Genomic DNA, 14,196 nt, shown 5'->3' with positions numbered 1-14,196 from the left:
TAAGTAATATACATTTCACTTAGTAATATGCATTTAAGTTTCTTTCCTTTTAATGGCTTGTAGTCCATATTCTTTTTAGCATTGAGTAACATTCCATTCTACTTTATTTATCCATTTACCTACTAGAAGACATCTTGGTTCCTTCCAAGTTTTGGCAATTATGAATCAGGCTGCCATACACACCCATGTGCAGGCTTTGTGTGCACATAAGCTTTTAGCTCCTTTGGACGAATACCAAGTAGCACAAATGCTGGATCATATGGTAAATGTATATTTAGTTTTGTAAGCGGCCACCAGCCTGTCTTCCAAAGTGGCTGTACCATTTTACATTCCCACCAGCAACAAATGAGGGTTCCTGTTGCTCTGTATTCTCTTCAGCATTTAGCGTTGTCACTGTTCTGGATTTTGGCCATTCTGACAGGTGTGTAGTAGTATCTCATTGTGCTTTTAATTTGCATTTGCTTGATATATGACGTGGAGTGTCTTCTCATGTGCTCATTTGCCATCTGTAGATTTTCTTTGTGAGTTGTCTGTTAAGGTCTTTGGCCCTTTTTGAAATCAGGTTGGTTGCTTTCTTGTTGAATTTTAAGAGTTCTTTGTGTGTTTTGGAGAACAGTCCTTTATCAGCTGTGTCTTTTGCAATTATTTCCTCCCAGTCTGTGGCTTATCTTCTTATTCTCTTGGCATTATCTTTCTCAGAGCAGAAGTTTTTACTATTAGTGAACTCCAGCTTATCAGTAGACACATCCTCATAAGTCTGGACTAGCAATAGCCTCACCATTTGTTGGTAGTCATGTTGCTCATTCTGTTACCCGCCACAACGATGTTTATCAGAGTAAAATGCTGTTGTAGTACTTCATAATTAATTTTGTATTTGAACAATTTTATATCTGTAGAAATGATGCTTCTTTGTTGGTCATTAATTTTTTTTTCACAAAGCATCAGTAGACATTGTTTTTAGAAGATATTTTTTCCCACAAATATTGGTATGTTTACATAACTACTTTTCAAATCTATATGTACAGAATGTATGCACTTTTTCTAACCTTATATTAGTACTGTAGCCACTGGTACTAAATTAATTAAACCTCATGTTAAAATTTAAAATTCAGTTCCTCGATCACACTAACTACACTTCAGCTGCTCAATATTGGATAGTCGTGATAGAGAACATTTTCATCTTCACAGAAAACTCTTTTGAACAATGCTGTTCTTGAACATAAGCACTTGTGCGTTAAAAAAGCAACCATTTTCCTCAGTCGATTGGGCATCCGACTTGAGCTCAGGTCACGGTCTCCTGATTCCTGAGTTCGAGCCTGGTGTCGGGCTCTGTACTAACAGCTCAGAACCTGGAGCCTGCTTCGGATTCTGTGTCTCCCTCTCTTTCTGCCCCTTCCTTGCTTGCTATCTTTCTCTCTCTCTCTCTCTCTCTCTCTCAAAACTGAATTAACATTACAAAAAATCACAGAAAATGATGTCATTTTATTTGTAGTAATTTCTGAAATAAAATATTAAAAAAGTAAGACTAGAGTAAAAAGCTCAGGGAAAGGATTTGTTTCCCTACTATTATTTTTTGTGTTTTGTTTTGTGTCTTATGTGTCTATGATAGATAAAGCAGTGGTTTTAACCGTAGCTGAATGAACTGTGTGTTCACTGCTCAGCTAGATGCAAAACACAGTAGACAAAGCCGTTCCTACCATTAGTCCATCCGTTGGTATGTCTTCTTGAACATGCAAACCATGACAGGTAGTATTAATCACAGCAGTGGATACTAGCTGCTGAAATAACTGTTTTTGCATAAATCTCATCCCTAGAATTGAGAACGTGTCCACTGAAAATCCTTAATTTTTAATTCCTTGGAATTGGGAGCCTGCACCAGAGAGATACATTAGAGAGATGGTACAGAGGAATGAAGGCCTGGAAAGTTTCCTCCAGAATTGGCTGTTTAACTTTTTTTCTTCATTGACCTTGTAATTATAGAATAAACTTACTTCATTGCTATAGAAATAGTGTTTTCTCTAAATTTGTTTTTTTAAAGCCCTCATTAATTCAAGCAGTAGTTAACACAGGCTCTTCTATGCTTATAATGGGCATTACTTCAATTTACTCTTAATGGTATAGTATCAACTCATCTAGAAATAGTTTGAAAATTTCCTTGGAGGGAGAGAAGAGGCACCTGGAATTATAACATATTTTGTAGTTTAGTCCTTTTTTTAATTAAAAAAATTAGTTTTTATTTTTTCTTGAGAGGGAAAGAGAGAGAGAGTGAGCAGGGGAGGGGCAGAGAGAGAGGGAGACACAGAATCCGAAGCAGGCTCCAGGCTCTGAGCTGTCAGCACAGAGCCCGATGCGGGGCTCGAACCCATGAACTGTGAGATCATGATCTGAGCTGAAATCAGACGCTCAACCAACCGGGCCACCCAGGCACCCCTATAGTTTAAATCTTGATATGAGAAGAATCTATCATTTGCCCGCTATTGATTTCTTTTTTGTTTTTTGCAGTGCGTTTGAATGTTGAGAAGGTATAGTTGCTAAAACTTCATTTAGATGGTGGGAATTTGTACAAGTAGGGTAGTTAATATATGATAATGAATGAAAATGGTTATTGGTTTGGTGATGTGCATATAAATCTATTCTAAGTTGTTCCTTGAAGTAAAAATATCCAGTTTGCATGGGTAATTATTATTTAGATGGGTTTTGTTTGTTTGTGTGTTTGTTTGTTTTCAGTTTGGAGGCTAATTTAGAGTCTAAGTAAAAATTATATTGGGTCGGGTAGGAGGAGTTTGTACACTATACAGACCCACAGGTAGAACACTTATTTCTAAAAACTGATTGAGGACAACTCTAACTATTGTACATAATCCACTAACATGAAAAGGTAGAAGTGATAGGAATCACCTGTACAACCATGATCTAACTTGCCATTTGCACCTGACTTACAAGTACAACACAGGAAGTGTGGTCTGGCACACACTTGTTAATCAATCACTTCTATAAACATTTACATAGATCTGGTTAACTCCCTTGAACTTTTCTATTAAAAGTTTTTCTTTTAATGTCCGGAAATGAATTAGCAAATTGCTATAAATTACATAGAGACTGCCAGGATACATAAGTGTATTTAGATAGAGGGGAAATTCACATAGAATGTAATCTTTCCTGTAGAAAAATGTCCTTTATATAGAACTGTTACTTGAAAGGATTATTTTTTAAAACAATCTTTCTTTGGTATGCTTTGGTCATAATTGGAAACGTAACTGCTGTGATAAAATGATTTAAAGAGACACATACATGCTGATGCACCCAGAAATAAAAAATCTTGGCCCTTCTTCCTGGGATTAACATTAATGTTCAATTAAAAGATAAACAGTGTTGGGGCACCTGGGTAGCTCAGTTGGTTAAGCACCAGCTTCAGCGCAGGTCATGATCTCGCCGTTTGTGGGTTCGAGCCCTGGTTGGTCTCTGTGCTGACAGCTCAAACAGAGCCTGGAGCCTGCATTGGATTCTGTGTCTCCATCTATCTCTCCCCCCATCCCCACTCCTGCTCTGTCTCTCTCTCAAAAAATAAATAAACATCAAAAAAAATTTAAAGGAAGATAAACAATGTTTCATAGATATCTCATTGTGATTATTCGAAGAAGAGAGATCTTTCATTCAATCTTATAGAAGTTTTATTTCAGATTTCTGAAATCTAGTTCTCAGAAAGTATCTAGTTCTCTATTACTGATGGAGTTATGTGCTCTGCAACGGATATATTTTAAATGTATTTCAGTTTCAGTCAGCTTTGCTGTCAGTTCTGTACTTTACAAAAATTATCTTTTAAAAATAGAGAGGTAATTAGAACAAATATCAGGATACTTTTAAACAGTGATCCTTAGACAAAATATTGGATCATCAAATACTTTGAAAGAAGTCTTTGTGATTGTTTGTTTTGAATGGTAAGGACTATACTTTGTTTTAAGTCTTTTTCTGGTTGTCATTTCAGCGATGAAGTCTTACACTCCGTATTTCGTGCTCCTGTGGAGTGCGGTTGGGATAGCGAAGGCTGCCAAAATCATCATCGTGCCGCCAATTATGTTTGAAAGCCATATGTACATTTTCAAGACACTAGCCTCAGCCTTGCACGAGAGAGGCCACCGTACAGTGTTTCTTCTCTCTGAAGGCAGAGACATCGCGCCATCTAATCATTACAGCCTCCAGCGCTACCCAGGGATTTTTAACAGTACCACCTCGGATGCTTTCCTGCAGTCCAAAATGCGGAATATTTTCTCTGGGAGATTGACAGCAATCGAACTGTTTGACATACTGGATCACTATACTAAGAACTGTGATATGATGGTTGGCAACCGTGCCCTGATTCAGGGTCTAAAAAAGGAAAAGTTTGACCTGCTGCTGGTGGACCCTAATGACATGTGTGGATTTGTGATAGCTCATCTTTTAGGGGTTAAATATGCTGTATTTTCAACTGGCCTTTGGTATCCTGCTGAAGTGGGTGCTCCTGCCCCATTAGCTTACGTCCCGGAGTTTAACTCACTCCTCACAGACCACATGAACTTGCTGCAAAGGATGAAAAATACCGGCGTTTACCTCATTTCCAGATTAGGGGTCAGCTTTCTGGTTCTTCCCAAGTATGAAAGGATAATGCAGAAGTACAACCTGCTGCCGGAGAAGTCCATGTATGACTTGGTCCATGGGTCCAGTCTGTGGATGCTGTGTACAGATGTAGCACTGGAGTTCCCGAGACCCACTCTGCCTAATGTTGTGTATGTAGGAGGAATCCTAACCAAACCGGCCAGCCCACTACCAGAAGTAAGGTTTGCTGAACTCCTTGGTAATCTTTTCTAAATACAGAGGTCAATTTAATCGGTTTTGAGTTTCGGAAGACATAGGATTGGTTATTGTTGGCTAACCCATGCTGCTCTAAAAAGTAGTTAAGACAATAGATCCCTACCAGGGTCCCTTCTTTTGTGGATGCCATTCCCCTGGAACATGTTCCTGCTTTGATGGAGCATTTCTACACTGCTGAGGGGCCATTCTATATGGTCAATACAGTGGCTGGGAAATCTATTTTTGATTAAGTAATAACGATAGTGTGTGAGGAGAATGTAGTTATTAGATAGTTAGCTTTAATGAATGTGAGTTTTTTTTGCTTTTAATTAAACAGAGTTCCCTCTGTTCTTTGCCAGAAGCACGATTACAGGTCTCCACATCTAGATTAGGTTCAGTGAACTCAAATAAATAGGAGACCATGTAAATAGAGGTTCTTCTTTCAGCAATCACAACCACAAGAAAGTCCAACAATGAAAACGAGGTAGTAACTTCCATCAAACTAGGGAGCCAACTAATTTTTAGTAAGCAACTATAACTCTTTTGAAGAAATCCTGTCCCGTTGCAATTTCATTTCAGAGATGGAACTGATTGAACTTGAACAAAGCCTGTCTCATATCTAAGTCAGACCTAAATTCTTTTTTCCTGGTTGAGCTGTCAGTAAATCCCTTGTATTCTCTTCTCCATCACAGTGTGTTTTCTTAGGTATCTCAAACTTGCAGGAGCCATGCTCACATATCTGTTGTTGTAGGGTTTCCTAACCCCAGATTGGTTCTCTGTATTTAATCTCAGCATCTGATGTCATTTACCAGGAAGCAACGAGTTGTTCTAGGATTTTGTTCTCTATTGAAACTATTTCTACTCTTGAAAATCTGAAAAGAGCCACTGACAACAACTCTGCTAAATTACTCATTTCTAGCTCTCGTCACTACATATCAAAAAAAATTTGTTAAGGACTTGCTGAAGAGCAAATCCAGACATTTTTATATATGCATCAGATAAGGACAATCACTGGGCAGCATTTTCTCATGGAGAAAGAATGTGATTGGAATATACAACCAGCTTGTAGGCTTTTCTAATCCATTTATTAGAAGTATATTTAATAAATAACACCTTGATATATTTCGTGTAACATGAAAAAAATAGAACTTGCCAGATTTGTGGCCCATACCACCTAGCATTTCAATCAGATGTCGCCAATGGAGGCTGTGAGGGCACAATTGTTCTCTCTGCATCAAATATAAAGGATAGGAATTAACCTCAGCTTTTCTCAGCCATTCACAAATTTATCCAAGCCCATTTCGAATCCTTAAGTATTCTCTGCCAGAGTCACTGTGTTATATATTAACTCCTCTTCCTAAAGGTAGCTAAAATCAGATTTAGAAGTAGCTTCTACAAGACTTGATAAGCAAGTCTGTTTTTACTCTGAGTCATTCATAATATTACACAGATGAGCCCTGTTCCCTCCCGGTGTTCATTTTTTTTTTTCTCAACCAGAGCACTGTCCTTCTGCCTGCTCCATTTGGTTTCTGTTTTGGTGCTGTCTCCCTTCGGACTGAAAAAGAAATGCATGATGAAAAGGAATGTTCTGATGAATCTTCAGTCCCTGTACATCTGTCTTGAGTTGCAGCAACTTGAGCTACATAAGCACAGAATAATATTTTATGTTTTGTTTTATATCCACTACGCTTCATTAAGATACATACATAGCATGTGAGAATGTTTCTTTTTTTCCTATAACCCAAGCTTATCTTTTCCCCCATGGGTCCCTCTGCCCATTAGTTTCACTATTTTATTTTACTTTTAAAGCATCTTTTGAGTGGGTTTGGAGCCTTATATACGATTATTACTCCAAATGTTTTCTGATTTGCATAATTTCTAGGGTGATGCTGGTTTGACTTACTTTGTGGGCTTCCCTGTTCTTTTTTTCTCTTTGGGTGTTTTGTAATGATTCTTTTAAGGATGTGCTTTTTATTTGCAATGGACACTTTGGCTGTGCCAGTTATGGTATGTGCATGTGTTATGTAGATCTAGGTAAATGTATTATTCCCATTGAAAGTGTCTTACTTAGTTCGTAAGTGTGAAGGACCGTTTTCAGTTCAGTATGCCACTTACAAAGTTTTTCACCAGGGAATATTTTGAAGAATGATGTGTCTTACACTTTCAGATATTTCTTACTCTGGTGAGGTTTTATATGCTTAGGAACACATGTGTTCCTACTGGGATTTCTCTAGTAGATTTCTCTGATATGATAAACTGTACCTCGGGGTTCTATAAGTTAATGAGTTTCTCAAATGCCTGTATTATTTTCAGGTCATGGTTGTGACACTAAAATAATAGGGCCCAGCAAGTGGCCGTTTAGAACACATGATTCACTAATAACAGCTTAATTGTTAACTGCCTTGGTATCTTACACTGGGGATGGATTAGGTGTTCCAGATGTCTGGAAATGATTTGACAGTGGGATTTCATTTCAAAACCTGGGATGAAAGGCTACAGAAAATTTCTAAAAGACACTTTTTAGAAGCTTTCATAATGTTTGAGCCTAGAGAAACTCTAGAGAGCATCTAGTTCAGTTCCATTAATTTAGTTTATTTTTCTCCCCTCAAAATACAGAGAATAGCCCATTCATTTGTCACATAGGAGATTCAGTGAATTTGAGTGTCCCATCCAAGGCCATACAGCTGGTTTGTGGCACAGCCAAGTAAAATGTGGATTATTTTGCTGTGATTAGATATTTTGTCAAGATGCCTACATCTCTTGGTACTCATTTTACTCATTTACACATTTGTAGTGTATACAAAACTGTGCAGAGACGAATATTTCTCGACTATTTGATATCTCAAAGATTGTGAGGACTTAATACGAGAGTCAAATTTTAAGTCATGCATACTCTTACTTATGCTTTAGAGATTTAATAGAAGCAATTAGCCCGGTCCAAATGCTTTTGATTACAAGGTGTTTTATTAGCATAGAGTGAAGCAGTTGAGTTCCTTGATAATACAATTATTTAACAATGCACGTTAGCTATGTGCCTAACTTGCAGTATTATTTACTACCTGACTCCCTAGAGTATGGGTCCTTAAAATGTGTCAATGAAGGAGAAGAGGTCCAGATTGGATTATATCTTACTCTATCATTGCAGGGTGGTAGAGAACATGAATACAGATTTTTTTAAAAAAAGATTTGCCTTGGGCAGGAAAGGGGTGTGGAAATAGATCCCTACTTGATTAGGTCCTTTAAGTATTAAATGTGAATGAAATAATATCTAACAGAGAGTGATTAAAGCTTTTAGCAGTTTTATTAGTGGGAAATAATAATGCCACTAAGGAATCATACATTTACTTAGAGAGTCTATTAATTTTTCATTTTTTTCAACATTTATTCATTTTTTGAGAGAGACAGAGCATGAGCGGGGGAGGGGCAGAGAGAGAGGGAGACACAGAAGCACAGGCTTCAGGCTCTGAACTGTCAGCACAGAGTCCAACACAGGGCTCGAACCCACGAACCATGAGATCATGACCTGAGCCGAAGTCAGATGCTTAACCCACTGAGCCACCTAGGTGCACCCTAGTTTTTAAAATTAACATATTTCAGGTGATAATTTTTAAATGATTTCTCATTGATGAAATGGTCCGACCCTGCCAGGCAGCTGATCTCTGCCACTGTTCTGCTTCTACAGTCCCAAACTCTTTTTGCACTTAATAGATTGTACTTTAAACATTGGTTTTTCACATGGCTTTCTTCGTAACTAGAGTGTGGATGCCTCGAAGGGGGTGGATCCTCTACTTAATTCATCTTTCTCCCCTGAGTACCCAGAAAATGGTAGGCATTCGGTGAATGTTTAAGATTAAATGAACTGCATCAAATAGAAATAGTTGCCAAAAGAAATAGGTTTCAGCTAGTCCAACAATGTTGTTAATAGTATAGGCATTATCTGTTTCTTTCTAATTTATGTCCACATACCATCCCAGCCATTAAGCAACCAAACATTCCAAGCTAAGTTATTTTAATGAATTAGAATTGCTACATAATGTTATTGATATTGACAAAAGATCATTATACATTACTCAGTTGGTGAACTAAATGGCCTCTACTGTGTTCCAAATATGCACGGGGAACAGGGTTAGTAGAGCGAATCAGCCCAGCTCTTGCTGTCTTGAAAGATGTTTTGGGGTGGGTAAGGTACTCATTTGGTATGCCTCAGAGGTGCTTTATTGACAGGCGAGGAGTATTAAGGGCATCTTCAATTCACCAGTTGTAGAAACATTTTTAATTTAGGGAAACATAGTTCTGGGGAGAGATACAGATAAGAGATAAGCAGAGATAAGAAAGAGCATGAGACCAAGGACAGGGTCGTGAAATACTCACTGCTTGTCATTTTGTTATTTGCCAGAACTCTCTCACAGAGAAACGTTTTGGGGAAAATGAGATATTGAACAACAGATTCATTAGATTAACCACTTGTGAGCAGATCAGGTTATAAGAAGAAGAATAAAACTGAGAAGCAAAACATTGGCTTTCCATTTTCAGTTTCCATTGATTCACCTGTAAGCCATTCCTTACTATTACATATAGTAATGGAAAGCTGACTTCCCGAATATTGAATGAAGTGTCTAGGCTGAGAAATGGGACCACAGTTGCTGGTGCTAACAAACTTGATCCAAGATTACAGCAGTTGTGGAAAACTCCGGCCATTTTAATACTGTGTTACATATAAATTATATTATCATGAAATATAAAGCTACAGATGGGATTATAACCATTGTACCACATTGATTAAAATGCCCACTTAAAAATTTTTTTTTAATGTTTATTTTATTTTTGAGAGAGAGAGAGCATGCAAGGGAGAGGCAGAGAGAGAGGGAGACAGAATCTGAAGCAGGCTTCAGGCTCTGAGCTGTCAGCACAGAGCCCACCGAGGGGCTCGAACTCATGAACCGTGAGATCATGACCTCAGCTGAAGTTGGATGCTTAACCGACTGAGCCACCCAGGTGCCCCTAAAATGCCCACTTTTAAATAAGTATCATTTAATCAAATTATATATCCTTTTGTTACAGTTTCCTCATTTTGAATGCCATCACTCACAAATGACTTAGTAAAATGTCTTCATCTATATAGTACTATTGTGCTGTTAGCAGCTGTGCAGGGATCAGAAATTGACAACTGTAATGTTGGAAAGAGACTAATGAGGTAGTTCCAATGACTAATTCTGAGCTTAAATATTTACTACCACAGGATAGTTGGGCAGAAGTGATAGATTCGCTTTGGGAACTTATTAATGTAAAATGTTGTTGGAGGTATTTACTGCAAAAGTTTTATAGGTTGATCATATATTTTGTCTTTATTTTGTGGTAAGAAACCAGATTACCTTGCTCAATGAATCTATCCAGGAAGTATATCAGGCACTGTTAGAACCATCAGTAACTTATTGTTCAGTTTACTGATATGGTAATTTTCTAAGCTGCACTGTAGTATTAAATAGCTTATCAGTTGCTTCTGTAAGCATTATGGGTTTACAAAGATTTCCTGATATGATACAAGATCTAAATATAATTGAAGGTACAGAGCCTGATAGGATTTTTAAACACCTTCCTTCTTCTGCTATTACGTATTTAAGCTTTAGGATGCCCAATAGAATTGTTTATGTAGATATTAATTCAAACACTGGCCGTGTTAAGGGAAATCTTTTTAACTGATCATCTTTACAAATTCCAGTTTTCACAATTAAATTGCTGTTGGTACCAAGTTTTTGGTATGATATTCATCTCATTGTAAGCCAAACAGTTCTATTTTTGAAATTAAAATCTCTACTGTCAGTTGAGTTTGCCAGACCTATTCCTGAGTGCAAATTTTGACAGAGAGGATGGAGTGAGCATAAGCTTCTGAAGATTCAGTGTCACTGGAGACAAACTACCTAATTCATACTTTTGTTTATGGAATTTTTTGTACCAACTTTACTGGAGCTTGTGGCAGAAGTAGCAAAGTGGAAAAACATGGGCTTTTTCAGCCAAATGGCCCTGACTTTTAATCTTGGCCTTCACAGGACTCTTGGATGAGCGATTCAGCCTCACTAAAGTGAGGACGGCAGTGCTTACCTTGGAGGGATTGGTGTGTGAGAGCCATGGCAAAGCTGGTGGTGGCAGTTGTTGCATCTATTATTGTTTTAGTAGCTCCTATTAAGTAGCTCCTATTAAGATGAGCTATAATTGCTGAATCGCTATCACTTACTATTTCCACATGGCAAATAGAATGGTTTCAGGGGCGAAGGGGGGACGTGGAGGAAGTCTCCACATCTTCCCCTCTACTTATTTTAGGGGTTGGCACGTGGTCCTTCTGCTCCTGTCCTGGGGATGTTTATTTGTCTTTGTTTCGTCCTCTTTTCTCATCCTCATTCTCACAGAAATAGAAGGAAAATGACAAGTGAGATAATGTGACATTAGCCCATTTGAGTGTTGTGAGAAATTGGTACAAGCGGATGGGTACATTTCTCAAGGGTAAGAGAATTAAGGGTGTAGCCTCATGGTACTTGGGAATGCCGGCTTCCTTAGGCTCAATGATACTGTCTGTGGCTTTTCAGACCTTTACATGGAGCAGTTGGGACTCTAACCCCTGTCCTGCTGGCTCTACCCCTGTTCATTTTCCTATGTCTGTGCTTCCCATTCCTAAAAGAGCTTAGGGCGAATAAATGACTGCCTGCCTTCTAACCAGAGACTCTCCCCAGATTCTCCTTCACACTCAGACCCTGTAAACTAGATTATTAGATTGGATAGCCTAGAAACCTAAAAACATAAATAAATTCTAGGTTTTCTTCTAAGATCTAGAATGCAGACTCAGCAACAAACCCCAGTCTTTATCCTGATTTCTTGCAATATCTCTGTATCCTGCCCCAGTTCCTCAGTATTGTTTGGATCAGAATGCCATGACATTCTTGTCAAAACATAGATTGACTGCCCAGTTAGTAGGTCTGGGATGGGCATACTAATTTCTGACAAATTCCTAGCTGATGCTGATGCTTGCTGGTCTGAGGACTAACCATACTTTGTAGACAAGCTGTGTGATCTATAAATTTTAATTGTATTATGTAATATATTTGGCATGAGAATGGAATTTTTTTTTGCGAGCATTATAGGTTTTCTCCCTTCTAGACACTTGTTTTCAGCATAAATTGTGTAATGTGTATGTGTGTATTTCAATAACTAGAAGAGCCCTGGTTTCCGTTATACACATGGGGAGCTTATTATCTTACACCTCTGCATTGTGAAATTAAGATGATGCTATTGAATTATCAACCATTGCTTTAAGACACGGTCCTAAACAGAATGTCCGTGTGTAGCCATGTTAATAATAGTTAGTTATGCTTTTCAGAATGAATACCCTCAACTATTTTCCCTATTTCTTCATCCATCTCCACTATTTTCTTTTTCTGTTTTTACAACATTCTGAAAATATTTTATCCCAGGTTAACGTATAATATTTGATCAAAGCAGGCTATGATTTTATTTTTCTAAGTTTTTCTTTATTTATTTTGAGAGAGAGAGAGAGGGAGCGCACAGGCAGGGTAGGGGCAGAGAGAGAGAATCCCTAGCAGGTTATGCACTGACAGCACAGAGCCTGATGTGGGGCTTGAACTCATGAAGCATGAGATCATGAGCTGAGCCAAAACCAAGAGTTGGACGCTTAACTGAGTTCCCCAGGGGCCCCAAAGCAGGCTATGATTTTAAAGTCACATTATGTAAATGCCTGTTTTCTAAAATTCTAAGAAGTTATATGCTGAAATCACGTTTTTTCTTATCTACAGTCTTATATCCAAAATTTAGTAGTGAGCAGAATGCCATATATTTTACGTAGCATTCTATAAATGCCAGCCTCCCATTATTGACATACTATAAATAAAAAATATGAGAAAGGATTTATTTTTTAGTGTGCAGTCTTTATGTCAGCTTGCTTGCTCAGGAAATATTTTTATGCCATGAGAACCACTTTATTTTTTTAACTTTGAAGGCATCTCTCATAAGTTTGCAAATCCTGAACGTATACTTAAGGAAAATACTGGTTCCTGTCTGATATGCCCAGAGTCAACTTGGGGCAGAGGGTTACTTTGTAATGGGTACTTTTAGCAAGAAAATTGGATAAACAGCCAAAGAGAAATAGGCACTGAAGTAATGGGACAGAGTTTTTCAGGCACTTCTTAATCCTGAATGTGTTCTAATTCCATCTGGAATCCGAGAGGTATAGAAACTCCTCCTAGCACAGTGCCAAAGAAAGGTCATTTCACAAAGCACAGGGGAGAGGCAGCAAGGTGCTCGCAGTGCCTGCGATTTGCCTGTACTCAGCAACAGGAACTGGGTGCCAAAATAAAAATGACAAAGCTATGCAGACCAGAACCCTGGGCATTTGTGGAAGGAGGCATATTCTTTAAACGTTGGACACAAAGCAGTCACAGCCCAAGAGACCCTCCATACAATCAGAAGCAATTGTGCTACCAAATGAGGCACAGAATGGGCCAGAATGGGAAACACGTACCTCCACCATTTTCCTTTGGCTTTCTGTCAAGATATTTTTTGCAAAGCAGCACTTACTGCTGTTACAGGGGACCACTTTTAGTAGAAGACTCAAAAGTTGTGATTCTACCAATATAATTAGACTGTTAACAGGCATTCGTTATAGAAAGTGCTGTAAGATAAAAGTGCTATGGGATATGAAAGAGAGAGAAGAAAAGAAAGAGGGTCACAGAGAGGCATGTGTTCCTTTTTCCTGAAAAGTTTGCTTCAGAGAAGAGTGCTTATTAAAATGGGCATTTACATATAATTAAGATTATTTCATATGGTAGCTTTTTGACAGGATAGCTTCTCGGGAAAATTGTCTTCTGATACAAGAGAGGAAACCTTTATGCTATGTTGAGGATGTTATTTCCCTTGATTTGCTTCTGCTTTTTAGATCAAAAATTTTCAAATATATGATATAGTAAAGATAAACTTACCAAAGTAAGCTGACCGGATTTTACACTTCTTTGACTATCACAACTACTTAATAAATGGCTGTTAAATTGCTCTATCCCTAATTCGAGTTAGAGAAAAGTTCTTTTAATCTCAGTTGAAAATATTTAATTTGTGTAGCGCTTTAAGAAGGCCACTAGCTTCTGGGTTGTTTGGGTGACTCAGTCAGTTGAGCTCAGAGTCTTGATTTCAGCTCAGGTCATGATTCCAGGGTTGTGGTCTCGAGCCCTACATCAGGTTCCACACTGAGCTTGGTTCCTACTTAGGATTCTCTCTTTCCCTCTCCCTCAGCCCTCTCCCCTGCTCACATGCATGCTCTCTCTCCAAAATAAAATAAAAATAGAAATAAGAACACTAGGTTCTAAAAAA

At 38.2% G+C, this 14,196-nt stretch overlaps 1 protein-coding gene across 3 annotated transcripts in view; it reads left to right on the top strand.

The window, feature by feature from the left end:
• UGT8 (UDP glycosyltransferase 8) overlaps window positions 1-14,196 on the top strand; it is an 86,668-nt gene that overhangs the window by 26,555 nt on the left and 45,917 nt on the right. For all 3 annotated transcript variants that reach the window (XM_045469217.1, XM_045469236.1, XM_045469227.1), the window contains exon 2: window positions 3,986-4,809. In XM_045469217.1, the coding sequence (XP_045325173.1) occupies window positions 3,988-4,809 (822 nt within the window). In that variant the 5' untranslated portion in view covers window positions 3,986-3,987. The remainder of the gene's footprint in view (window positions 1-3,985; window positions 4,810-14,196) is intronic.

This window comes from Leopardus geoffroyi, chromosome B1 (assembly GCF_018350155.1).
Source record: "Leopardus geoffroyi isolate Oge1 chromosome B1, O.geoffroyi_Oge1_pat1.0, whole genome shotgun sequence".
NCBI classification, from domain to species: Eukaryota; Metazoa; Chordata; class Mammalia; order Carnivora; family Felidae; genus Leopardus; species Leopardus geoffroyi.
Note: the sequence above shows the minus strand (reverse complement) of the source record. Positions and strands in the feature narration are given on the sequence as shown.